We start from the raw sequence: 27,558 nt of genomic DNA on the forward strand, positions 1-27,558 counted from the left end.
CTGGGTAACCTGTGTCTGTTTGGACACTCCTGTAAGAAGCTGGGTTTGCAGATTTCTGAAGACATTTTGCAGTGTGCAGACCTGTTTCACCTTTGTTCCCCATCCTTGGGTCTGGAGATAAAGGCAGAAGACAGTACTTCATGAAAGCAACAATCACAAACCTCAGGTATGCTCACCCTCATGTGCCTCAGACTTCAAGGAAATGGCAAACGAGGCATCTCATTTTATACATGGCCCTCTTTAAGTACACTTGTATGTACATAAAATGAAATTGTACTGAAGTAAATCTTATTGCTGAACGTTTGCTTTCCGGAAGACACTTTGGTGTAAAAGTTCTTAAGAAAATTTTTTTTTTTAAAGGACCAAAAGTGGGGTGAATGTTTCATGGGTAAAGACCTTTTTCGTAACGAGTGAAGGTGAAATGAGCAGATTGTGCAACTCAGATTCCAGCTGCATCCCCGTCACTACCCTCGGGAGTGTGCCGGAAGGACCCCAGAGAGCTGGCCCACTGCGATGAGCTTACAGCCTTGGGGCCCCAAACTGGAAGGATGGTCAGCATTCCTGGTTCTCTGGGTTCAGCAAGACCTGACTGAGGTGGGTGCGAGGTGAGTAGGAACACAGCTTTGCCCAGAGCTATCTCGTTGGCCTGTGCTAGAGGGGGAACAGAAGGTCAGAGCAGGCCTGGGTGAACCCAAGGTGCTGGCTGAATGTAATTTTTTTTTTTTTTTTTTTAATAAAGGGACTCTCTTTTCTGGTTGTTGGCTGAGTATGTAATGTCCACTCTGGGTCATCTAAGGGCCGAGACCAAGTACTCTGTTCCTGCTGTGACCCGTGCTTCTGCTACCACGTGCTGCACAAGGTAGGTACCTCAGAGTCCTAGCTGAACAGCTCATAGAGAGACAGGTCTCACCCTTTCTTCTCCACCTGCATCTTACAGAGGTGGAAAGTAGGAACTGCAGCCCAGCAAGCCACGGACCCAGGCAATCCTAAAACTGCAAAGTCACCTGTGTTGATTCCAGCCAGCTTTTAGTAAGTAAATCCGTGACTCTTGTAAGAAGAGATTTCAGAAGATGTGTACCTTCTACAGAATTCACATTTAGTGAAGGGCGTGTGAAAAGGTATACACAATTTTAATCTTTTTATTTTACTAATAGCGTATCTTAATGATTGAAAAATAGAAATTCCTGTAAATAAAAAGAAAACCAGAAAGTACTCATACTTTACACACCTAGTGTTCACGATCTAATGGGCCTGCTTCGCCTTCCCCTCTCTCTTCTATCTGAGCCTCCACGATGGACGGGACTCACCTGGTACAAGTGACGCGGGGTCGAGCTGGACTGTTGGTTTTCTGCTCCGCCTCTGCTTCCTCTCCGCATCCTGGACTCTAAAGAAGATGAATGAAATATCTGCTCTGGTTGCTGGCTGTTTCATCTCCAAGTTAACCTCAGTCTGTGGTTGTGGAGGGCCTCAGAAGTCAGGAAGGTTCCCCCGCCGCCAACATGGGGAGGGTGGGGCTGGACCCAGGTTCCAGCCCAGCCCTGACACGCAGTGCGCTCGGTGGGACATGTTGGCATGCATGCAAGGCTGTAGCGCTGCCAGCCCCCATATGCTGCCTTCTTGAGGGCTGGCGGTGCCCTTCAGGACTGGCTGCATCCTTCGTCCCATTTGAGTAGGCAGTAGTAGATAATAAAATCTCAGAATATCCCTTGACCCCTGACCATCCAGGCAGGCATCTGTGGTCCTCCAGCTCAGGCCTGCCTGGGCCCTGTCAAGCCCCTGTGGCCAATCACTGAGCTGACCTTGCTGCTGGGCAATTGAACAGCTACCTGGGCAGCGTAGATGGCCCCTTGGGATGTTTCAGTTCCCTACATCCATGTGATTGAGAAAAGGGCCTCCTCCCTCATAGCCTCTCAGCCTTCTGAGAGGAAATAACCCTGTAGACATTGAGTGTGGCCCTGGCCACAACCAGCATACAGCAGACCGTGGCCCTGCAATCCTTTGGCCTTTGGGTTGTTGCAAACCTTTGACATTCATACTCATTAAAAATCAAAGGTATGGGAGCAAGTGGCTTCCCAGCTGGTATTCTCACTCTGAGGCCACGTGGTCTCCAGGAGCCACGTGCATCCCGGGCCCAGTCCCTGCGGCCTCCGGAAAGCCAGCCAACTGTGGATTCCACGGTATAGAATCATCCTTGAGACACTGCTCCGTTCAGTAACAGCTTCCTTACCACCTACCATTTGGTTTCTGTTCTCTGTAAAGGAGAGAGCAGAGACTGGGAAATGAGTAAATGTGTTCTGTGGAGATGGGTGATTAATATAGTCAGAGGGCAGGTGTGACTCCTGGGCTCCCACCTCCCAGGGACACAGATGAAGTCTGTGTGCCTTTTGAGGTACACTGGCAATCAGGGCCAGCCTCTGATGTGAGGCCCCGATGCCCAAAGCAAGAGTCTTGAGTTTACCACCAACAGCGAAGTTGCTATTTTAGCTAGTGGAAGAGCTTCCTGCCATCAAGGGAGGACAGCAAGAGCCCTGGATGGGTGACCACAGTCACTGACCTTAACTGAACCTCTTCTTTTCTGTTAAAATGGACATTGAGTGGGTGTCGCCTGCAGTTTCTGGAAGCCCTGGATGCAGTGAGAGAGAGTGTTCCTGTGAATGGGGCCACCCAAAGGCATTTAGCAGGACAAAGGATTGGAGAGAGACCAGATCACACTGCAAGAGAGTGAGCCACCAGAACTGCCAGGTCCAAATCCACTCTTAAACCTGTCTCTTGCAGTTATTAATTTATTTCTATTGTTTAAAAATAATGTTTTATTTTACTTTAGTAAGTGTGTCCAGTCCATTGGAATCAAAAAAGTCATAGCTGATACATCAGAACGAATAATCCCTGAGACTCCCTTGGGTGTCCTACTGGATGGGGCATGGCTGGGCGAGATGAAGACACTGAGTAGGGTCCGAACTTAGGGGAACTGCCAGACTGCTGTGTCTCTGTTCCTTCCCTGTCCCAGGAGAGCGAAATCCCGGAACAGTGAAAGGACAAGCAAAATGGGGAAGAGGTCTTTTGGTGGCTTAACTGTTCTGTTTGTATTTTCCTTTGTTATGTTCCGTTTTGTTAATGTGTGTTTTTACTAGGAAGTTACCCATTTTCTCTAGATTTCTAGTGTGACACAATAGGTTTCTCATTCTAGTTTTCAACCGAATTGTCACTTATTAACTGACATCCATATTTCATTTGGATTTCCTTCGTTCTAACTTTTTGTCTTCCAGGATGCCATCCAGTGTATCACGTGACATTTAGTCATCATGTCTGTTTAGACTCTTCTGGGCTTTCACAGTTTCTGAGACTGTCCTTGTTTCTATGACCTTGACATTGGTGAGTAGTACTGGTCAGATATTTTGTTGACTGTCCCGCTTTGGAATTTACTTGGTGTTTATCTCAGGATTAGGCTTGAGTTATGGATTTAAGTAAGCAGATCACAGAGGTAAAGTGCTTTCTCATCACTTTATATCAAGGGAACAGGCTCTCAAGGCAACTTATCACTGTTACTATTAACTTTGGTCACCTGGCTGACCAAATAAGTTTGTCAGATTTCCCCACAAGGAAGTTAAGTTTTTCCCATTTCCCTGCTGTGTGTCTTCTTTAGGAGGAAGCTACTTTGGGAACCAGCACTTATGGAGACAGGAGTTATCTCCACCTCCACAATCCATGGATGGCTGAGTGTCCACATCAATTATTTGGACTTCCACATAGGAGATTTCTATTCAACTTTATTGATCAAAACAAACAAACAAACAAACAAACAAAACCCTGTGCAGTTACTTATTTTTACCAGCATGGACACCTGTGGACAGTTTTTGTTTGTTTGTTTTTCTTTGTTTTTTTAACTTTTTGTTATAATCCAGCAGTCCAGATTTTGTTGCTAAGTTCATTCCTACTTTGGCTATTGAGAGCTCTTTCCATTGGCTCCTGTTTTCCTTGGACATCATTCCACTCTGTGGATTTTTTTTCTTGATACTTCCTTATTTTCTGATATAAGATTCAAGATTGTCCTGGCTCATATATTTACTGTGTCAGTCCTAGTGCCAGCCATTATTTCAAAGACTCTGGTTCCTTTTACTAGAGAATGTTATGAAAAAGTTCCATATAGGAGCTGAAAGTGCTCAGCTGATAATGCAAGGAAATATATGCATGTATTCCCACCCCTGTGTATTGTTGGGTCTCAGGGAGGGCTGCTCCACAATGGCATATCGATTATTTTGAATTACAGTTCCTTAATAAATGGCTGATGCAAGAGCGACACTCTCTCTATCTATGTCCTTGAAAGCAGGAAATAAGTCTCTCATGTGAAAGGTGCAAAAGCCTATATGAACAACCCTTGGTACTTCTTTAATTTACTGCCCCAAGCCCAAACTCTGTTTAGATTCTTCACTAATTTAGTATCCCAAGCCTAAGTTTCTTTGGCCTGTAAATTCCCCATAACTTTATTCTGTGATGAAATTAAGCCTCACTTTCTGTTATAGTTGGGGAGGGATCTGTAAAGCACCTTGGTTTTTAAAGCAAAAGTTTGTTACTGGAACAAAGTGTCCGCCCAAAATAGTCTGTTGCTCAAGATGTCTGTGTTCCCTTCATGTGATAGTTCAGGGCAGGTGGGGGTCGGGGCCCAGGCTCTGTCCTCCTTGTTTCTCTTCCCTGCTTTCAGGTGGAGGGCTCCAACCAGCAGGGGATGGGGTGACCACATGGCACCGTGCCCTCCATCGTAGAACACAGGCTGGCCAAGGCCCTCACCACCTCCAGCACTTCCATTTGGAGCTGCAATGGGTGGGAAGGCTGGGAGGTGCAGGCTGGCTGTGAACAGGAGAAAGAGACGTGGGTTCTGGTGGACAGCTGGGCGGCTCTGCTGTGGCAGGGTCACCCGGAAGCTGGCGCACAGCCTCTGGTCCTGTGAAACATGATTACACATCAGCATGCAGTCTCTGATGCTTTGTGGTTCTGGAAATCCTATAGGAGGTGGTTCAGAGCAGATTAAGGTAATGCTCTCAGTGGAGGTGGTGAAGACAAAGGTCTGCCCTTGAGACTGAAGGTGCTAATGTGGGTGTATATACAGGACAAAACCATCTCGTGTGAATGTAGATCAGGCTCGTTTAAGATCAGTGCAGTCATGGGGTTTCCCTGATGGTGTAGTGGTTGATAATCTGCCTGCTGATGCAGAGGACACGGGTTCGAGACCTGGTCCGGGAAAATCCCACATGCCGCAGAGCAGCTATGCCCCTGTGCCACAACTACTGAGCCCCCACGCCTAGAGCCCGTGCTCCGCAACAAGAGAAGCCACCGCAATGAGAAGCCCGCGCACCGCAGTGAAGAGAAGCCCCCCTCGCCGCAACAAGAGAAATCTCGTGTGCAGCAATGAAGACCTAACGCAGCCAAAAATAAATAAAGATTTTAAAAATCTTTAAAAAAGGAAAAAATATCAGTGCAGTCGTGTTATGCCTAAAATCTCATATCTTGTGCCTTTCCTCGGGCACACCTTCCTCAGTTCCTGAGGCTACTGTAACTCACATACAGGGCAATGGAGAGTGGGCTATCTAGTGTGAGACCTTCTTTACCCTGTGTGTGAGTCTGCTCGGGGCTGCCATAACAAACACCACAGACCGGGGAGCTTGAACAACAGACCTACCTCCTAGTCCTGGATGCCGTCTGAGATCAAGGTGTCTGCAGGCTGGTTTTTCCTTGAGGCTTCTCTTCTTGGTGTGTAGACAGCCATCTTCTCACATGATCTTCTGTGTCCTAATCTCTTCTGGTAGGACATCAGTCTTATTGGATTAGGATCCACCCTAGTGACTTCATTCTACCGTGATCACCTCTTTAAAAACCCCATCTCCGAATACAGCCACATCCTGGGGTCCTGGGGGTTAGGGATTCAGCATGTGAATTTTGGGGGGCACAACTGAGCCCACAGCATCCTGCTTAGGAACTAACGTGCCTGGGTCCTTCCTTCCCTCAAGTCCCATGGGTATCATGCGATAGCTAAGGGAGAGGCCACTCGTGCAGAGTTTGTGTCCCAGTTGGGGAACCCTTCTCTGCTCTCTTTGATCAGGCAGCAGCAGTGCCAGCCCCATCCTGCGGTGAGCAGTTCTGGGGTTTCCTGCCGTGTCTCCTGGCCTGCTGAGGTGCTCAGTATCAGGGAACCAAGAGCCACCAGCCTAGTAGGGTTGCCGGGGACTCTCAGGGCCTTGGCAGATGTTTCTCCCAGCTGATACCCTAGCGAAAGTGGGGAAACATTTGGGGATTACATGTGGGAGAGAGTCACAGTCTCGTTTATGCTTCAGAAAGACCACGTTGGGGTGGGATGTGAGACGCACCGTGGGGGCAGGGAGATTTGCCAGGGCCTGATGGAGGAACCAGGGACTAGATCGGGCTTGGGCCAGGGCTGTGGGTGTAGAGGGGAATTAGTGTGAATTTGGAGGAGGGGGTCGCAGGGTATGAGATCAGCTGGTGCACAATTCTCTGGTTGGTTGATGGTGAGGTAACAGGGTGGTGAACAGTATCAATCCTTAGGTGCCAGTAGGTCTGGGGGCTCTTGATCATCAAGTACAGTAGTTAATGTCTTCCATCTGGTAGAAGTCTGTAAAACAACTCAGGAAGCGTGCATCAGATGCTGTTATCCAGGTACTTCAGAGAGGAGCTACAGCAGAGGATATGGGGGGGTGGGTCTGTCCTGGGAAGGCCCCGTAGGGCCCTTCTCGGTTACACCCCGTGTCTGGGCTCAGCAACCAGGGAAGGTGGGGCTGCTCCTGGGTGTGGGGAGCTGCAGGATCCCGGTCCCCTGAGGGCCCTGTTAGCCCCCAAGGTGAGATGGGGGTGCAGTGACTGGACAGAGGCGTCTGGCCTGGGAGAGGGGTCCGGGCTGGAAATGTCACGGGACTCATCGCAGGGAGGGAGAGGAAAGACCAGGCTGGGGAAGGTGGGTTACAGCAGACTCCACGGATGTGTCTGTGGGCCTGACAGAAGCAACTCAGAGCCAGAAGAAGTGGCCGTCAGGAGCTCAGCTTCATTCTCCTGTTCCTTTGTAAAACTGCTGTGTCAGTTTGAAACACCACCAGGAGACTTCTGGGCCCATTGCTGCCATGGTTTCATCAAAGGGGCCCGGGTGGAAAACAGAACCACTGCAGGCCCCACCCATGTCCCCACTGGGGGTGAATCCGATCAGGGCTCCAGGGCTCACAGACTTGAGGGAACCTCTGTCCTCCCGACTGGTCTTCCTCCTTCCTCTCACCTGCTGGTGAGGAGCCCAGGCACCCCCATCCTGGCTCCATCCCCCAGGGCCTGGATTCTGGGACAGCTTAGAGGTAATGCAAGACCCTCACGCTCCTTTATGTGCCTGGGGGCGAGAATGTCTAAAAAGGTGCAACTGGCTGATTACAGAGGGCTGAGTGTTTGCAGCAGGTATGGTTGGAAAGATGGGGTGTGAGTTTCCAATGTCTTCACAGCCTTCCCAGTGTAAAGATCTGTGCATGTCCTATGGCCAGTGAACTCCCCACACCATCCTCCCAGGAAGCTCAGCCAAGTATTATAAGGGCAGAGGCTCTCCCCTTGCTTATCTGTAACTTCCCGCTCCCACAATGAGGAGCTTGGTGCCCACTATCTGCCGTTTACCTATGCATTGCTCCTTTCCAGATTACATGTGCAGAGGTTTTAGAATTGTTAGCTGCTACACCCTGGAAAGAACTCCATAAAATAAAGTCCACTGTTTGTGTACATTTTGCATTTAGTTTAGAGACTGCGTTCATTTCCACAGTTAACTTAGGTCAGCACCTTTTATCCCATCCCCTACAGTGAGATTTTTCCATGCATTTCTAATACAGTTAGATTCGGTCACCTTGAGTATTCCATCCTGTAATACCCCTACACTGTAAATAATTAAATTTGAATAGAGTTTGCCTGACCCCTTGGGCTATACACATCTATGGGCTTAGACAAATGCATAGTGACAGGTATCCATCCTAGAGTGTCACATGGAATACTTCAAATCCCCCACCCCATGATCTGCTTATCATCTATGTAGCTTTGCCTTTCCCAGAATGTCACCAATGGGGTCATACTGTGTGCAGCCTCCTCAGACTGGATTCTTTCACTTAACAATATATACTGGGGATTTATCCATGTCTTTCCATGGGTTGATGGTGCATTCCTTTCTGCTGCTGAGTAGTATTCCATTGCATGTGTATGGGAGGAAAAACAATTTTCACTCTGTCCTTCTAGGTTCTTGGTTGAGCCCCACCCCCGCCGTCTAATAAAAGCCAGATTAACAGTAGAAAAACAGAAGTTTAACAGCATGTATACCTCCCGTATACAGGGGAGCTACCCAGAAAAATTGAGTCAGTCCCTGAAATGGCCAAAGCCATCACCTTAAATACCAAATACCATCTTCAGATAAAAACAGACCTTGGGGAAGGGGGGAAGCCATTAGTGGCAGGTTATCATGCAAAGCACAGTAAACAAAGGTATTGTATGCAGATTTAAGTCTGGACTTCTCCGTTGATAAGAGTGACTTGAGATTTAATCATCCTTCTATTTCTGGTGCAAAGAGGGACACTCGGTTACAAATGGAGATTTCCTTATAAATGTCCTTCATAAAAGGTCAGTCTCTACTCAGTTTTTTCTATCTTTCTTTTTTTGAATGAGACTGAAATAATCCTTATGCCAGAGAGACATATATTGGCGTGGTGTATTCTGCTCGCCTTGACATGGATGTCCTCCACTTTGCTTATGCAGTCATCTAGTGAAGGATATCCTGATTTCTTCAGCTTTTTAGCCATTATGAATAGTGCTGCTGTGCATAATTGCATCCTTGTCTGCTTTTAGACATAGATTTTCAAAGCAGTTGCCTATATACTGGACGCATAATTGTTGGACCCCGAGGGGAGGCTTGATTTGTTGTGGAAAAAAGCTGTGGAACTGTCTTGCCAGGTGGCTGTGCCTGCACCCCAGCCATGAGGAGGGGTTGCTCCTCACCCTCCAGCAGTCGGTGTTGCCATGGTTTTGTTGGAGTTCAGCCATCCTAGTAGGTGTGCTGTGATGGCTCACGATTTTATTTTGGAAATCCCTAATAGTATATGTATAATTTTTGTATGATTTTTATTATCTGTATATCTTTTTTGGCCAGGTGTGTGTTCAAATCCTTACCCATTTTTAAAATGGGGTTGTTCTAGAGGTCTTGTCCATTTTGAGTCGAAGTCGTTTACTGGATATGTGGTTTACAAGTATTTTTCTCCCAGTTTGTGGCTTGTCTTTTTTATCTTGGAGAGGCAGCAGTGAGTGGTGGCATGAAGCGAGATCTTCATTCCCTGCGCAGGAATTGAACCTGGGTAGCCTGGATGAAAACCAGGAATCCTAGCCACCACCCCCGCTAGCTCTTGCCCCCAGCGAAAAATGCATTTCTCATAGAGGTAAAAACTGTAAAAACAGGTACAAAGTTTATTATTAGAGACATAGCACAGCAACAAGTGGGAGAGCGCACAGAGAAACAGTTTGTTTAGTTAAGACAGAAGCAAGGCAGAGATGTACACCCGGAGAGAAAGGGTGTGGACACCCTGCCTAATGAGGAGGAGTGCAGTAGAGAGGCGGTTAAGTCACTTATATAGGGCAGTTCTTCCGGGTCTCTGTTCACCTCTGGCCAATTATCTGGTTTCTTTTTCCACACCTGCCCTGCCCTAGGACCCTCCCCAACATGCGTGCGCAACTTTTTTCCAACATGGATTACCACCCAGAGGCCTGTGGGACGACCTTAGCATCACCTATTTTGGGGTGGTGCCCCTTCCTTTTTGACCCCCAAGGAACCTTTCTGCACATGTGCAATGTTTCCCTTGCCCCAAGGATGAGAAATGTATGACCTCTTGATCTTTTAACAGGGTTTAGTCCCACTCTGTCCCTCCCATAAAAATGTCCAATGTCTGGGTATTTACCCTATTCCTGTTGCTGGTTTTCATATCGAGGTGCAGACCCCGAAATATAGACAGGAGTCCGGTCATAAATATGTAGTCCTAGAGCCCGTTTGTCTCTTGCTTCAGGAAATGTAAACAGGGGGTTGGTAATGAATGTCCAGCCTGGAGCCCATTTTTTTCTCACCCCAGGAAGTGTGAACCCGAGGCCAGTTGTAAATGCGTAGGCTGGAGACCATTTATCTCCTGCCTCATTTTGACTTTGTGAATAAGGTCTTTGAGAGTAGAAATCTTTAATTTTATAAAGTCCACCATATTTTTTTCTTTTGTGATTGGCCTTGTATGTTAAAACTCAAAGCTCGTGATCTATAGACGAAACCCAAGGTCATGTAGATTTTCTTCTATGTTTCTCTGTAATTTTCATAGCCTTGCATTTGAAATGTCTGTGAATAAATTTGTGTGAATTTGGCATAAGTTTTAAAGTTGGTGTCTAAGGACTTCCCTGGTGGTCCTGTGGCTAAGGCTCTGTGCTCCCAGTGCAGGGGGCCTGGGTTCCATCCCTGGTCAGGGAACTAGATCCCACGTGCCTCAACTAAGAGTTCGCATGCTGCAACTTAAAAAAAAAAAAGGTCCCGTGTGACACAGCTAAGACCCAGCGAAGCTAAATAAATAAATATTAAAAAAGAATAAGTAAAGTCTGTGTCTATGATCATTTCATTTCTTACGGTTTCTAGTTAATTGCTCCTTAACTATTTTGGAGAATTCATGGGTTCATTTGGCTCTATTTCAATTTGAATTTCCACAGCAGAACGGATGTAGCAGAAGCCGGGTCTCCTCAGGACCCACTGGGGCTTTGGGACACTGTGGGGTCCAGTTCACGCTGACAGGAGCCAGGTGTCCTCTGGACCTGCTGGGAGGTGACGCTGCTAAAGGAAAAGGTGAAGAAAAGTGGGGGAGAAGCTTCTTGTGTCTAGTTGAGTGCTGAGGGTGTCTGTCCTCAGAGGACCCAGGAGAGGAAGGGCTTCATGTGGAACACTGGGTTTTTAGCCAGTTTTTGTGTGGTGTAGACAGACTGCAGTGTTCTTTGGTGTGTGGTGTCCAGTTTTGCCAGCACCATTTATTGAGGGGACTGTTGTTTCCCCAGTGTATGTTCTTGGCTCTTTTCTTGTGAATTAACTTACCGCATAACCATAGGTTTATTTCTTGGGTCTCTGTCCTGTTCCTCTGGTCTGCGTGCCTGTTTTTGTGCCAATTGCACACTTTTTGGTGACTGTAGCTTCGTAATGTAGTGTGAAGTCAGGGAGGGAGATGCCTCCAACCTGTTCTCCTTTCTCAGACTCCCTTTGGCTATTCAGGGGCCTTTGTGTTTCCACACAAATGATAGGAACGATTGCTATATTTCTGTGAAGAATGCCATTGGAGTTCTGACCAGGCTTGCTTTGCATTTGAACATTGCTTTTGGTAGAATGGACATTTTAACAGTGTTCTTTGCATCCATGAGCACGGGATAGCTTTCCATTCATTTGTGTCTGTTCAGTTTCTTTTATCAGTGTTTTACAGTTTTCAGTGTGCTTTCACATCCTTGGTTCAATTTATTCCCAGGTATTTTTTAGATGCAATTGTAAATGGGATTGTTTTCTTCATTTCTCTTTCTGATGGCACATTATTAGTGTATAGAAAGACAAGTGATTTTTAGGGCTTCCTTTGTGGCTCAGTGGTTAAGAATCTGCCTGCCAATACAGGGAACACGGGTTTGAGCCCTGGTCTGGGAAGATCCCACATGCTTCGGAACAACTAAGCCCGTGCGCACAACTACTGAGCCTGTGCTCTGGAGCCCGCGAGCGACAACTGCTGAGGTCGTGTGCCACAACTACTGAAGCCTGCTGTCTTACAGCCCGTGCTCCACAACAAGAGAAGCCACCGCAATGAGAAGCCCGTGCACCGCAACGAAGAGTAGCCCCTGCTTGCCGCAGCTAGAGAAAGTCCGTGCACAGCAACAAAGACCCAATGCAGCCAAAGATAAATAAAGAAATAAATATTTTTTAAAAAATTTATTAAAAAAAAAAGAAAGAGAAGTGATTTTTGTGTACTGATTTTTTACGCTGCAGCTTTACTGAATTCGTTTATTAGTTCTAACAGGGTTTTTGGTGGTTTGATGTGGGAAACTAGAATTCAGAAATCCCACTGTTTCTACTACAGCCAGGTCATCCACAGCACGCAAGACACAGTGGCTCCTAATATAACCTTCCCATGGTGCCTGTTAATAACGCGTGGACCCTACAAGAATGATGAGCGTCACCACTTTAGGTGAACCGCATCTGGTTAAGGCTTGGCCTCTATTATGAAGTTTGATGTCTTCTCTGCTTTTTTTGGGCATGGTTTTGACCTGGTTCTTTTGAAAAGTAATGTACTCCCCAGTAATTTCAAGTGTATAAAAAAACTATAAGTAGCAGTACAAAATACACTACCTCACATAAACTACTCCAGTGTGTTTTATGCAATACTGGGGTCCTCTCCCAGGGAACCAGCACATAAAGACCCAAAGACGAAATTTTATGGTTCCACCTTATAATCCTATCCACGGGCCCACTTCAACATTCACCATCTCCGCAACTCTATGGAAATGTCTTTTCCCATTCTGATCCAGTGTTCTTTTTCTGAAACCATTACTGAGACTTTCCCTCAATTTCAAAACCTTTATGGATTTAAAGCACACGAGCTAAGTATGATCTGGGTGACCTTTTCTGCATGAGCTCTTTGACTTAGAATGTTTTCAGTGTTCATCCGTGTTCTAACACGTATCATCAGTGCTTCATTCATTTTTTTCATTGTGATTAAAACTAACATTTAACATTTAAACCATTTTGAGTATACAGTTCTGTGGCATTAACTACATTCACATTGTTGTACAAATATTCTCACCATCCATCTCCTGGACCGATTCATTTTCCCCATGGGAAACTCTGTATCAATGTCTCTACATTTTTGCCAAAATTTGTTATTTTTAATTCTCTTTATTATAGGCCTTCTAGTGTTTGTGGAGGGGTATGGCGTTGTGGTTATTAATGTGCATTTCCATCGTGACTAACGATGTTTAACATCTTTTCAGGTGTTTGTTGACCATTTGTATGTCTTATCTGGAGAAGGGTCTTTTCAAGTCCTTTTTCCATTTAAAAAACTGGGTTGTTTGCGGGGGCCTGCAGCTCCGCCGCCCGAGCCGGGTCCCGGCAAGCGATCGTCCTGGCGGCCTTGGCCTCACTGAGTCCAGCCTGGAGCGGTCTCCGCGCCGCAGGGGACCGCGCGCCGGGGCATCGCTAGCGGCCTCGCAGGGGCCCCGCTTCCTGCCTCGCGCTCGCAGGAGGGGGGACGCCCGGCCCCAGGCGCCCGTGCCCGGAGTGCCGAGACCGTGCTGTGCCGCGCGGACGCGGCGCCGGCGGGGCGGGTCTCGCTCGGCATTGGCTGCGGCTCACCTGAGCGCGCCGGCGGTCCGCGCGCCTCTCCCGGAAGTGGGCGTCCTGGCCGGAGCTCACCTGGCGCGGGGCGTCCTGGGGGTCCTCGCCGTCGGCCCCCGGCGACCCGGCGCGGGTCCGGGGAGCCAGCGCGCGACGGCCGGGAACGACCCCTCCCGTGGGTCCCTGGCACCCCAGCGGCATCCGAGCGCGGAGCGGAGGGCCGCGGGCCGCAGGTAAGGGGACGGGGGCTCGTGGGGGTGGGTGGAGGAGGGAACCACGACTCACACCAGAGCTGTTCGGCACAGTCGCGGAGCCCCGTAACCTGGCGGCCGCAGGAAGGGCTCGCCTTTGAGTAGAGGCTTTGAGGACAGGCCCGAGCCTACCCCGTCCAATTTTACAAAACATCTGCTGGTGTAAAGCTCGCTCCCGCGCGGTTTTCCCAAGTAGCCAAGTGCCCCACGCGAGGTCTCTGCAAGGAGAACCTGAGAGGGCCCGTAGCCCTGAGAGACTTGCCCTTGGCTTATGGCAAGGCCAAGGGATTTATCCTGCATGGTGATTTCTCCTGCTGAGAACCCCCAAACCCCACTCTGACCAGCTGGCCCAGCTCTGCTTCCTGTACGTCTCCAGCCCGGGCTGGCCCTTGGCCACCTGCTGGCATGGGAAAGGGAAGGGTCTCAGAATTGCACCTTAGAAACTTGCCAGGGGGCATGGATTGAAAAACATGGGTGCCATCCAGGCACCAGAGAAGGGAGAAGGGCACCTTGCTGCCCTTTCATTGTGGAATCGGTGGCGCTTCTGCTGAGAGGGGCCTTCCCATGGGAACCCCATGCAGTGTGTTTGGTGTCTTGGAACTGAAGAATTAGAACCTATACAATTTTCAAATTATGTGGTCCTTTATTTAAAAACAAAACCCCTAGAACCTTTGCTTTATAAATTGAGGTCTCAAAATTGAAGGTCTGTTTTGCTTCCACTGTGACACTATATTAAGAAATGTGGATTTATTGAGAAAAGAGTCAGAATAGAGAAGGAAACAGAGAACTCAGAGGTACCACTGTAGTTTGGCAAAGGCTGGGGGGAGTTAATTTGTCAATGCTGCTGGCTTTCAGTAGCCTGCAGCCATTCTCCTCCTGCGGCTGAGGGGGTATAAAGCTGTACTGGGTTGCTCTACTCTTCTTTTGTAGAATTCCAGCTCAGAGCCATCTCTTGATGTATAAGTATTTCGCAGACTAGGTTCCCAGGCAACTCCTGGAGGGCCAGAGGGATTCCTTCCTTCATTATACCTGTCTGTTTGAATGAAAACCAGCAATGACATATTTTTCTTTAAATCTGGTTTATGGTCTATCATCCAAAAACCAGATTAGCTATTTCCTCACTCTCTCAATAGGCTCGAGTTCCTGGAAACTGAAACCTAGAGAGGGTGGAAGAGTGCCCGAGGGAGAACGGGAGAGCCTGGCGGGAACCGTGACTCCTGGGTTTTTAATGAGCTTCCTAAACAGCATGGTCATTAATTGGCAAGTGATGACCTTACGGAGAAACTACTGGTGAAAATGTAAAAGCCTTTTGTTAACAATGTGCCCACCAGGTGCGCATCTTATGGAGTATTTTCATTGCATTTCCAACACCTGGGAGGGTGTTGGGCAGAGGGCAGGTGTTTAATAGATTTATTGAATAAGTTCAATTACATACAATTATATCAATGGAAGGGTCAGCAACACTATGAGGTTAGGGTTAGGGTTAGGGTCAGGGCCAGGGCCAGGGTCAGGGTCAGGGTCAGGGTCGTTAGGGTTAGGGTTAGGGTTAGTGTTAGGGTTTAGGGTTAGGGTTTAGGGTTTAGGGTTTAGGGTTAGGGTTTAGGGTTTAGGGTTTAGGGTTAGGGGGTTAGGGTTAGGGTTTAGGGTTAGGGTTAGGGTTTAGGGTTAGGGTTAGGGTTTAGGGTTAGGGTTTAGGGTTTAGGGTTAGGGTTAGGGTTGAGGGTTAGGGTTAGGGGTTAGGGTTAGGGTAGGGTTAGGGTTAGGGTTAGACAATTAGGGTAGGGTTAGGGTTAGACGGTTAGGGTTAGGGTTTTGGGTTAGGGTTAGGGTTACGGTTAAAAATGCAAATTCTGGGGTTGGGCAGATCTGGGTTCAGACCTTCATTTACAAACTGTCTTCGTGCAAATCGTGTGTTTTTTTCCTAAGACTCAGCTTCTACCTTTATGAATCGGGGGTAGCAGTGGTGCTGTTCCCAGAGGTTTTGTTGAGGCAAATCTGTTTTCTCAGTTCCTAGCATGCGTGAGTGCTCAATGCACTTAGTTAATATTATGGTTACTGACCCTGTAGATACTCCCCAAAGCTAAAGGCCAGAGGCTTGACAGGTGTGTTGAGGAGGTGGGTGCCTACTGTGAGCCCGAGGTGGCAGGTAGCCGGAGGAATGGAACGGCTGCTGCAGAGCGGGACTGTTTTTCTCCTGCTTTAGACTTTTCTGTATTTTCTAGATTTTCTTAAAAGAACCATGTAGATGGTTTTGTACCCTGAAAACTTCCAACAAAAACTTTAAAGACCTTATCCATGCAAACATTTACTCTAAAAAGCTAGAGAATGGAACTGAAGGCCTATTTTGGAGAACTTTCTATATTCCCATTTCCTGGAATCTTCTGAAATGGAACCAAGTGGGGGAGGGTTGTGATCTGTACTAATTCTCTGAGCTCTTGGGTCTAACCACTGAGCATCTCTGCATCCCAGCTTCCTCCTGAGATCATGGGTACCTCTCAGTTCATAAATTCAACAATTCCTTACTTAAGTAAATAAACACACAAAATACTTACATCAGTGGCCAACAATTCCTCACTGTCATCAATACTGGCCACGGTGACCTCTTCTTGGCTCACAAAGGGGAAGTCAAAGGGGTTGGTTGAAATGGGAAGCAGGTCTGTGAAGCAGAAGGATTCCTTTAGCATCTTATGCACAACTGACTCTGAGTTTTTTTCCAATGTGATCGATTTGGAAGATGAGAATGATAACCAAGGAACTTACCCATAAGTTCCGGCTTCTTGTTTGACATGATTTGGTTAAAAAATATGATAGCCTCTCTCACGGGATAACTGAAATGTCACCCTGGATTTTTCTAAGAGATCTAAGATAACAAAAAACGATGTGATTTTAGGGTCCCCAGGAGATGCCTCTGTGGCCAAATCCAAGGTGCCAGATAGAGTGTTTGGACTCACAGGTTTCAATGTCCGCTGACACCAGCTTTCCTGTGGCTCCAAAGTGAATGCGAATGAACGTCCCCTGTCCAAAGACAGATTGAAAAACACAGTTATTTTCTTTCTATGGTACTGTAGCCAGCTTCTGTTAGGTACTACTGAGGATGGGTGGGCTGTGTAGGCTCACGGAGGAGGTGATGCCAGAAGCATGAGGACCTTCCTCCTCTCTGTTTGCTTGGCATCTGGTCCCCACGCCGGCTCAGCCAAGACTCAGGTAGCTCTGCCCAAAGCACCTGGCCCTGTTCCCACAGCTCTGGGGATGCCTGCAGGCTCCCTCTCAAGTCTCTGTTTGGGACCACCTCACACCTGACTGTCTCCTTGGTCTTTATCCGGCTCAAACTCTTTGTAACACCTTTGAACTGATAACCTGGTTGGACTATCTGACTTCTTTTTTGCCTCTGGATGTTACTTCTGAGATTTCTTGCCTCAGTTTTCCTTACTACTTACTACATGCAAACCTAGCTCCCAGGCCAGGCCTCCTAGCTCCCCAAAGACCCACACAGCACTTGGGTTCCCCCAATCTTGGGGAGTGAGGAGTGAAATTATATATAGTATATATGTGTGTGTGTATACTCCCTTCTTACATCATCTGCTTAATTGGTCGCTACCACTCTGTGAGCCAATTGGAGGGCAAAAATATTGCCTTGCTTGTTCACCCACAGACCCTGGAATGTAGTACATCCTCAGTAGTATTCTCAGTATTCTCTGAATGAAGCCTAAGAAGAGTTAATGAAGGACCAGTGTAGGTTTATGTGAATTATGTGTTCGCTCTTCAGGAGTTCTAGCTGCTGAATGTAAGTGCCTCTGGGTACTTGCTCTACTGGCCAGTGAAATTAGAAAGGAGACTGGATACTTGTTTATTTGCCAGTGTCGGAAGTAAATGCCTCTTTGGTTGAGCTAATCCTAAGTGAAACACTGAAGGATGGGACATATCCTTCAATATCTTCCGTATCAACTTCTTCCCAATTTTTGAGCTCTGCTGCCTCCACCAGGTTTTCCCTCCTCCCAGCACCTCCTGACTTGGAGAAGGTCAGATCTGCTAACTAACTTCACACTAAGGTTTTCATGGCTAATAAGTCAGTGGATACTGTTCAATGGACTTATGTATTTTAAAATGCTTCCACCTGAAGAGACCAATTTTAGCATAGAGAAGTCATTTTGTACTTGTGGAATTTGAATCTTGAATCCTTGTGACTTCAGGAGGCTCTGAGGTGATGCTGATTAGTTAGGGAACGACAGCTAAATCTTCCTTTGGCTGAGAATAAGACAAAATGTTCTTTGAAGGGTTATCAGAATATCCCGGTTGGGCAGCTTGATCTGAAGCGCTTGGGGGTAGACTAAGGCCAGGTATATCCTAGTTTATGTGGCCATTTTTCATATTCAGCATTGGAGGAGAGGGTTTTCTTTCTGGGAGTCATAGACAATTGGACTGAGTCTTAACGAATCTCAAAGAGTTGTCATTCCTCACGGTCTTGGCATTTCCAAAGGCCTCCAGGAGGGGGTTGGCCTGGATGATCTGGTCTTCCAGGGTTCCCTAATAATATGTGAGAAGAGGAAAAGAGAGGACTTTGGACGTCTTCCGAAGTAACTTCCCAGTGACTCAAAAGTGTGGATGCTCTGGGAAGGTCCCAGGGAGAGATGTCGCCCAGCTCAGGCTGGTGGCAGGTACAGTTGTGCTGAGTACCCACAGGCCCATCCCCACCCCACCCAAGGAGGCTTCAAGGTCCCATCGTAGAAGGAGTCTTAGCACAGCATCAAAGTGGCTTCTGGCCACACCAGATTCCAGGTTGGAACCCTACCCGCTATCTCTCAATCTCCCAGATAGCCTTTCTTCTCTGATAACATTTTATTATAAATTATGGATTTGTAAAATATAGACCTCTGTTCCTGCATGCACCAGGACCCATTTATACAGATATTCGGGTTCAGAAGTAGAAACAGACTGTGAGCAATGAAAGTGACCCATATGATAGAAACAGTGGTTCTCAAAAAACTGTTTAAGTTGCATAAAATATTTTGTGAGAATTATTACGTAGAAATCCACTTATAGAAAGCAGAGTTTTTACCTTTTCCCCTTCCCCACATGATTGCTTGCCTTTCTGACTTCAGAGCTGTTTGGAAACTACTGTCCAGCCCAGTGGTTCTCAAAGTGTGATCCCTGGACAGGGCATGAACAATGGGAACATGACAGAAATGCAACATGCCAGGATTTTGAATGTGAGACAGGAATTTCAGTCAGAAATTCTGGGCCTGGGGACCAGCAATCCGTTGTTAACGAACCCTCCTGGTGATTCTGACGTGCACTCCAGTTTGAGAACCACTGGCCTAAACCATTCCTTAGCCAAAGGAGGATGTGGAGTTGTTCAAGGTCACTCGGCTGTTGCTGATGGAGCTGGTGCTAGAGCCCGAGTCCACAAGGTGGAGCCATTTCCTGCCTTGCCCCGTAAACACCCCCTGGGGCAGGACCTCGTGCTGTGCATCTCTGCTGAGCACAAAGCCCTGCGGACACTTGGGGCTCACCTGGGGTTTCAGTTATACTCATTCCAGCAAGCCTTCCAGGTGCAGGAAGCTGCTCACCTGCATCTTGCCCGGCCGCTGCGCCTTCCTCTTCTCCCCAGTGACCGCAATTGCTGCAAAGTACTGGATCACACGCTTGGTGTTCACTGTCTTCCCAGCCCCGGATTCTCCACTGTTGATTTAAAAGTAAGTGAGAGGGACTTCCCTGGTGGTCCAGTGGTAAAGAACCCGCCTTGCAATGCAAGGGACGCGGGTTCAATCCCTGGTCAGGGAACTAAGATCCCACATGCCGCGGGGCAACCGAGCCTGCACGCCATAACTACTGAGCTTGCGCGCCTCAATTAGAGCCCACGTGCCACAAACTACAGAGCCCACGTGCTCTGGTGCCCGCGTGCCACAACTACAGAGCCCACGCACTCTGGAGCCTGTGTGCCACAACTAGAGAAGAGAAAACCCGCCTGCCACAACTAGAGAGAAGCCTGTACACCACAGCGAAGAGCCCACGCACCCCAACAAAAGATCCCGAGTGCTGCAACTAAGACCCGACACACCCAAAAATAAATAAAATATAATAAAGTAAAATAAAATAAAATAAAGTGAGATACACAGACATAGAGAACAGACTTGTAATTGCCAAGGGGACCAAGGAAAGGGGGAATGGAGGACAAATGGATTGAGAGTTTGGGATGAGTAGATGCAAACTATTAGATATAGAATGCATAACCAACAAGGTCCTACTGCATTGCACAGGGAACTATATTCAATACCTTGTGATAAAACAAAATGGAAAAGAATATGAAAAGGAATATATGTGTATAACTGAATCACTTTGCTGTACAGCAGACATTAATACAACATTGTAAATCAAGTATACTTCAATAAAATAATTTTTTTTTTAAAAAGTAAGTGAGCTAAAGGAGAGCAGAAGGAATGGACAGCCCCTTCCAAGTCATCATGGCAACAACACAGGTTACTCACGCGATGAGGACGGACTCGTTGTCTCGATCTAGAAATGCAGAAGGAAGCAGGACAGAATAAATAAACAACATACAGGCAGGATATACAAATCAGGCAACATTGGGGGTAGACAGAGCCCATGAGTTCTAGTTCTGGCTTTGCCATTAACTAGTGGTGTGATGATTTGGGCATGTCGAATCTTCTTTGAGACAATTTGTGCAGATTTCCCAAATGCTGGATGTGTAATGTGGGCAGCATGAGAAGTGAACGGTGAGTCCCACAGTGTGGAAGTTATTCGTGTTCACAGATCTTTACCTCCTCAATAGCACTTTCTTATCTCCCTTTTCAACAAAGAAAGCAAGTCTCAGACTTAGGACTTGTAAGAAGCCACAGCTTCTAATTAGAATTTATGGACACTGATTTGTTGTCATTGCCTTTTTCTTTCACCTTTACTTTCTACTTGTGGACAGTGACCGTGATTTTCCATTTACAAGAGTGTTATAGGTTGAATTGTGTTCCCCCCAACAAACTAATATGTTGAGGCCCTAACTAACCCCCAGTACCTCAAAATGTGACCTTATTTGGAAATAGGGTCATTGCAGATGTAATTAGTGAAGATGAGGTCATACTGGAGTAGGTGGGCCCCTAATCCAATATGACTGGTGTCCTTATAAAAAGAGCAATTTGGAGACAGATGAGAACACAGTGTGAAGATGAAAGTGCAGATCAAGGTGATGATTCTATAAGCCAAGGGATGGCAAGGTTGGCCAGCAAACCACCGGAAGCTGGGAGAGTGGCCTGGACCACATTCTCCCTCTCGGCCCTCAGAGGGAACCAACTCTGCTGACACCTTGATCTCAGACTTCCAGGTTCCAGACCTGTGACACAATGCATTTCTGTTGCTTAGGCCACCCAGTGTGTAGTACTTGGTTACGGCAGTCCTAAGAAACTAATACTAATAGTGATATTATTCTTCCTTTTTTTAAAAAATAGTTTTCCTCCAGATCAAAGGGCAGATTTGTTCGGTTCCTATTTTATTTTTATTTTTGGCCACGCCACGTGGCATGTGGGATCTTAGTTCCCTGACCAGGTATCGAATCCGTGTCCCCTGCAGTGGAAGCACAGAGTCTTAACCATTGGACCGCCAGGGAATTCCCTATTCTTCCTTTTTGAAATGGACGGAACTTCAGTCACTGTAAGGAAAGATTTTAAATATGCAGAAATGGCCAGGATTGCGAATGTGACATTGGAATGGCTGAAGTTTGGGCCACATTGTCCTGGATGACTTTTAAGCATCTTCAGATCTCAGATGCTTGCTTCTACTTCTTCTCTCTGCACCAAGTCAAATCAGGTGAAAGTTGAACAGACCGAAGTGATGTTAGGCATGACAAGGGTGACAGTATTACCTCATCTCTGCTATTTCATCTGCTATTCTGGAAATTTAAGGAGGAGAAAGAGGGAACCTGAGAAAACAGGTGAAGGGAAGTTGCTGTGCCCATTTCTCCAACTTTGCATTCCTAAGTGGCTACTAATATAGTCTCTCTTCCAAGTGTGTTACTGTTGGGGGTTTCTTTGGAGGTGGGGGCAGCGCATCTCCTTGTGCTTCACATCCACCCCCAGAGAAGCATGTACTTAGTGTGGCTTCAGTCCCAAGCTCTGGCTTAAGAACCGTGACTGGTAATGGAAGATACTGCGCCCCTGGCTTTCCATCCTGACATCCTCTGAATCTACTGAGGTCACTTTGGTCATTGCACCGTTTGGATGACCAAAGCCTGTGAAGGGCTCGAGTAATTACCTAAGAACCAGTGCAGTTAAAGGACTTGAATACTTCACTAAAACTATTTTTTAAAATATGGATTAAAGAAATTACTCACCAGTCAACATGAACTGATAGGCATTGTCAGAGATGGAGAAGATGTGGGGCGGGGCCTCCTGGTGCTTTTTGCCTCTGTAGGCCGTCACCACCTCAGGGTTGTACACCGGCAGCCACTGGTAGGGGTTGACGGTGACACAGAAGAGGCCTGAGTAGGTCTGAGAAAATCAGAAAATTCAACCTATGGATCTTGACTTTACTAAGAGAAGGAAATGGAATAAAGAGAGGTTGAAGGGTACTCACGTAGATCATCCAGGCTGCGTAACGCTCTTTGAGGTTGTACAGCACTCCTGGCTCGTGTAGGTGGGTCATCATGGCCATGTCCTCGATCTTGTCAAATTTGGGAGGGTTCATGGGGAAGACTTGGTCACTGTTCGGAGGGAGTGTCTGGATATTGAGAGGAAAATCACAGGATGAGTGGGAGAGCCGATGTGGTGACCTACCAGTGGGGTGAAAATGGTGAGATACTGTGGTGAGATTACCCCATTACCGTGGTTAACTTTATGGATCATTTCTGTGCCCAGAGATGATCCGTAAATAACTGTTCTTGATAAATCGAAGACTGGTCAAACTGTATAACCAGTTCTGGTCTGATGCCCCCAAGTCAGCATGCCATTCTGTGTGCCAGAAGAGGGTTACAGGTGTGCAAAGTTATAGAGCCCTTCAGCCTCAGGGTGGCCAGGTGGAACTCAGGATGGCCAAGGCCACAGCAGCTTGCCTCTGTTTACCCCATTTGCTATGAGTGCTGCAATGAGATCAAGCTTGGAAGATTGGAAAAAAACTCTTCCAGTGTGTTCTGTAAATCTCCACCTCAATACCTCTGCTCATGTGGGTCCCTTTGTCTGGAATATATCTACATTGAAATTACATCTAGCAACCTTCAAAGCTCTTCTGAAGTGTCACCTCTTCCATGACCTGTTTCTGCTCTCCCCTGTCTTTTCAAGGCTTCCAGAATTCCTTGCACCGCTGCCCTAATAGTTAAAACATTTGGACTTGAAGCATGGTCCATGCCTGAACAGTATTTTGAGACTATTACCTAATTTTCCCCTCTCTGTTTTCCCTCCCCTTTAAGCATACAACTGGCACTCCATTACTCAGGAAAGGTAGAAAATAGGGCATAAAAGCGAGAGAGCCTGTAAGCCTTTCTAGCGTTTGTTTTCCAAAAGCCCGAATCCTCAGAAGAGCTTTGAGGGTTTTACCGAAAAGATAAAAGGGAGGAGATTTGTTGATATAGACCAGATCTCTTGAGGAAAGGAAGCCCTTCTGCCCCACCGCCCTAAACTAGAGATAGAGGGACATCCAAAATAGCAAAAGGAAGATGGAAAAATCTGTGTGTCCTGAAGGTTCAGAAACTGGGGCGCTCCTTCCACTTCCGGGACTGCAGGGCCTGCAGTCCCCCGGGCTCCCGCACGCACTGACTTGCCAACGAGACAAAGGACGGGGGCGCGCTGCCAACGGCGACCCGTGGCGTCATGCGTCGCGGGGCGCGCCTCGGCCTGAGCGTTTGCACGCGTCCTGGGAGCCGCTGACGGGCCTGCGCGCCGGTGCGGAGCCGGAGGCGGGCCGCGGGGGCCCAAAGACGGAGAGGGCGGGGCCGACTCCGGGATCGAGGCGGCAACACGCCGAGCGAGCGCCTGTGCCCGAGGGCAGCGATGCTGTGGTTCCAGGGCGCCATTCCGGCCACCATCGCGTCGGCCAAGAGGAGCGGCGCGGTCTTCGTGGTGTTCGTGGCAGGTGATGATGAACAGGCTACACAGATGGCTGCAAGTTGGGAAGATGAGAAAGTGACAGAAGCATCTTCAAACAGTTTTGTTGCTGTGAAAATCGATACCAAAAGTGAAGCCTGCCTATAGTTTTCACAGATCTATCCTGTAGTGTGTGTTCCATCCAGTTTCTTTATTGGAGACAGTGGAATTCCCTTGGAAGTAATAGCAGGAAGTGTTCCTGCAGATGAACTTGTTACCAGAATCCACAAAGTCTGGCAGATGCACTCGTTAAAAGGTGAAATATCAGTGGCAAATAGTGGCCAGTGAGAAAGTTCAGTCTCTACTCCATCCACCTCATTTGATCAGAACAACACTTCTGAAAACTGTCAGTCCAGAAATGTAGAGCTCTGTGAGACACCACCCACTTCTGATACAAAGTCAGATTCTGCAACAGGAGGAGAAATTTCAGGCCAGGCCACTGTGTCTCCAGAGCCTGGTGGATGTTCAAATCAGAGACCTACAGAGGAGCTCACCGTCAGAGTGGAAAGACTAACCAAACAACTTGAAGAAAAGAGAGAAGAGAAAAGGAAAGAGGAAGAACAGAGAGAGATTAAGGAGGAAATTGAGAGGAGGAAAACTGGAAAAGAAATGTTGGATTATAAAAGAAAGCAAGAAGAAGAATTAACAAAAAGAGTGTTAGAGGAAAGGAACAGAGAAAAGGCAGAAGATAGGGCAGCTCGAGAGCGTATAAAACAGAAGATTGCACTGGACCGTGCAGAGAGAGCTGCTCGTTTTGCAAAGACAAAGGAAGAAGTAGAAGCTGCTAAAGCTGCTGCCCTGCTGGCCAAACAGGCAGAAATGGAAGTCAAGAGAGACTCTTCCACAACAGAAAGAAGCAGTGTTGCGAGAATTCAATTCCGTCTTCCTGATGGTTCTTCCTTCACAAATCAGTTCCCTTCTGATGCTCCTCTAGAAGAAGCAAGGCAGTTTGCTGCACAGACTGTTGGCAACACTTACGGTAATTTTTCATTAGCAACAATGTTTCCCAGGAGGGAATTTACCAAAGAAGATTATAAAAAGAAATTACTGGATTTGGAACTTGCCCCAAGTGCTTCAGTGGTACTGTTGCCAGCAGGAAGACCAACTACATCCATGGTACATTCTTCCAGTGGCGACTTTTGGACATTCTTGGGGACAGTCCTTTACCCATTCCTTGCCATCTGGAGATTGATTAGCAACTTCTTATTTGGTAATCCTCCTCCTGCACAGACCTCGGTGAGAGCAGCATCATTGGAATCCTCAAACCTTGCATCCTCTAGCAACTCAGAAAAAAGGGAACCAGTCAGAAAAAGAGTGCTGGAGAAACGGGGGGAAGACTTGAAAAAGGAGGGCAAGATATACAGATTGAGGACTCAAGACGATGGTGAAGATGAAAACAACACTTGGAATGGAAATTCTACTCAACAGATGCAGTGTGACAAGGACAATATGTGCAGTAATCATTGTTTCTCTTATGATTTAATTCAACTAAAATTCTACTGGAGAAGTGGGACTGCTTTATGTTTTCCAACTCATCTACAAAGTGTCTCTTTATTCCTGCTTAGTGGGTTAAAGTTGTTTAACCTCAGATAAGTCAAGAGATAAAATAACTGGCTGCTAGGTCCTTGTATATGGTAACCAACTGCTAGAAGCCTAAAATAGCAAAAGGTCTGCGACAGCCTCCCTTTATCAGCTTTCTTGTTTAGTATTTCATATGCCCATTAGCCCTGTGCTCTCAGATGATATGTTTTGTTTAGGGCTGTTTTGCTCCAGAACTCCTCAGCCCACACAAAGTAACTGGTGTGTCACTGAATAATTTGATCTTGAGTCAGAGCGTTTTAACTAGCCAATCAGATGATAATTTGGGTTTAACTTTTCTCTTCTTGCTCATCAGCTGCAAGCAAAATCTTGTAGTTTTTAATCTTACTTAAACACTGGATAAAAAAATCTTTTCCAAAAAAAAAAAAAGAAAGAAACTGGGGCTTGTTTCTTAGCAATCCTTCAGGGGGGCAGTGACACCCCATGTGGTATTACTGAAAATGTGGCATGGCTCTGGGGAGGGGACCCCAATAGTAACTCCAGAAAATTTATTTCCTTCCCTGTGAAAAGAGGCTGACACCTGAGGTTAAGTTTAATAATAACAATCATCATCATCATCATCGTCATCATCATCTGTCTTGTATGCTTGAATTTGTGAACTGCGATTCATACCTACCATGTACTCTTTTTTTAAAAAATTATTTTATTTATTTATTTTTGGCTGCGTTGGGTCTTCCTTACTGCACACGGGCTTTTCTCTAGTTGTGGCGAGTGGGGGCTACTCTTCGTTGCGGTGCACGGTCTTCTCATTGTCATGGCTTCTCTTGTTGCAGAGCACAGGCTCTAGGCACACGGGCTTCAGTAGTTGTGGCGCACGGGCTGAGTAGTTGTGGCTCGTGGGCTCTAGCGTGCAGGCTCAGTAGTTGTGGCGCACGGGCTTAGTTGCTCCGTGGCATGTGGGATCTTCTGGGACCGGGGATTGACCCCGTGTCCCCTGCATCGGCAGGCGGATTCTTAACCTCTGTGCCACCAGGGAAGTCCCCATACCCACCATGTACTCTTGATTCCTACACTAGATGATAAACTTTGGGGAAGCGGGACTGAGATTTGCTCATATTTGCAGAGTGATAGACACTGTGACCTAGACATGGTGCGTGTCCAGTAAGGATTGAATTGAATGGTGCTCTGTAATTCTCTGCATTAAATTAGGCATTGCCTCTGGAGCTCCCTCTGTAAGTCACTCTGCAGCCTAGAGAGTTCTATTTGGTATATTCGCCCATCCAGCAGCAATCTGTATCAATCTCTCCCTTAAACAGTCCAAACTCTTCCACCACCACCTTCCCCTTTCTCCAAAGCAAACATCATAAAAACTCTCAAAGCCCAAGTCCTCGAAGGAAAGAGCCAGAGGAAAGGTATGTGCCATGGCAGTTTTTACCTGCGACTTCACTCAGAGTAGATCAATGTGAGTCTTGTTCTATCTTCAGATTCCTATGGGCCAGTATGCAATTTCTACTATTCTACTCCAAAGGCAAAGGGGGATGCCCATGTTAGCAAGGACATCTGAGATCAACACTTACCCGGTTGTCGAGGGTCTCGACTGTGACTTTGTCATTTTCCTTGCTCTGGATCATACCTTTCACATAAAATTCCTTATCATCCACTGCAAAGCAAGCTTTCTTAGAATCAAATGGGCGATTTTGAGCCTCGATTCTCTCCTTCTCTGATTTCCACAGGTAGGGAGCGGCTTCTCCAAAAATGGCCATCTCTGCATCAGAGCTCATGACTGCAGGGGCTGGGAAGACCAGGCCTGCTGCGTCTGGAGCTTTGGGGAGCTCCATCCTGTTATTTCCATTCAGACAGGGGGCCAGATTCAAAAGTTCCTGGGATTAACCTACGTTCTGAGGAATCCAGGACCTGGTATAGGGGCCTAGAGTGGGCAAGTGGGGGTGAGCTAAAGGAGATATTTTACTCCAAGAAAAAAGTTTGAGGGGACATCTCTTAGTCCAGCTCCAGGTGTGGAAGTCTAAACCAATTAGAGGAAGCCAAGCTGAGCCTAATAAAGGAGGCCTCAGAAAATACTTCCTTAATTACACATCACATTTGAGCCTCATGATCTCGGTGTCATTCCCAAATCTTAAGGGTGTCTGAAAAGAATTACTGGAATGTTGATAATTCCTAGTAGAAAGTTCAGATAGCCCAGTGAAAAGTAATGACTTGAATATAAAGTACTGCCACACTTGTTTAGCCAATTACAGGCAACAAGGTGATAGGAGACATTATGGCCTAGTGCAATGGT

The 27,558-nt window shown here is 47.0% G+C and overlaps 1 protein-coding gene, 2 long non-coding RNA genes and 1 pseudogene across 5 annotated transcripts in view; 2 read left to right on the forward strand and 2 right to left on the reverse strand.

Annotated features, from left to right (window-relative positions):
* The first annotated feature begins 379 nt into the window (after positions 1-379).
* On the forward strand, positions 380-1,425 carry LOC309653518. Its single transcript, XR_014259236.1, has 3 exons — positions 380-594; positions 740-859; positions 938-1,425. It is a non-coding gene; the product is annotated as an uncharacterized lncRNA (long non-coding RNA).
* Positions 1,426-16,427: 15,002 nt separating this feature from the next.
* LOC309653517 lies at positions 16,428-20,037 on the reverse strand. The gene is made up of 3 exons (XR_014259235.1): positions 19,209-20,037; positions 16,593-16,656; positions 16,428-16,501 (listed from the first exon to the last, which is right to left on the reverse strand). It is a non-coding gene; the product is annotated as an uncharacterized lncRNA (long non-coding RNA).
* Positions 20,038-20,043: 6 nt separating this feature from the next.
* Positions 20,044-27,558, reverse strand: part of LOC309653515 (myosin-2-like) — a 37,215-nt gene continuing 29,700 nt past the window's right edge. For both annotated transcript variants that reach the window (XM_082478453.1, XM_082478452.1), the window contains 3 exons: positions 22,222-22,365; positions 21,980-22,136; positions 20,044-20,154 (listed from right to left, as the gene is read on the reverse strand). In XM_082478453.1, the coding sequence (XP_082334579.1) occupies positions 20,123-20,154; positions 21,980-22,136; positions 22,222-22,332 (300 nt within the window). In that variant the 5' untranslated portion in view covers positions 22,333-22,365 and the 3' untranslated portion in view covers positions 20,044-20,122. The remainder of the gene's footprint in view (positions 20,155-21,979; positions 22,137-22,221; positions 22,366-27,558) is intronic.
* Positions 23,631-25,812, forward strand: LOC309653514 (UBX domain-containing protein 4 pseudogene; annotated as a pseudogene). The gene has a single exon. The product of its transcript is annotated as a UBX domain-containing protein 4 pseudogene (transcript).

The sequence above is a fragment of the Balaenoptera physalus genome (assembly GCF_965194825.1).
Source record: "Balaenoptera physalus genome assembly, contig: HAP1_SCAFFOLD_464, whole genome shotgun sequence".
In the NCBI taxonomy this organism is placed as follows: Eukaryota; Metazoa; Chordata; class Mammalia; order Artiodactyla; family Balaenopteridae; genus Balaenoptera; species Balaenoptera physalus.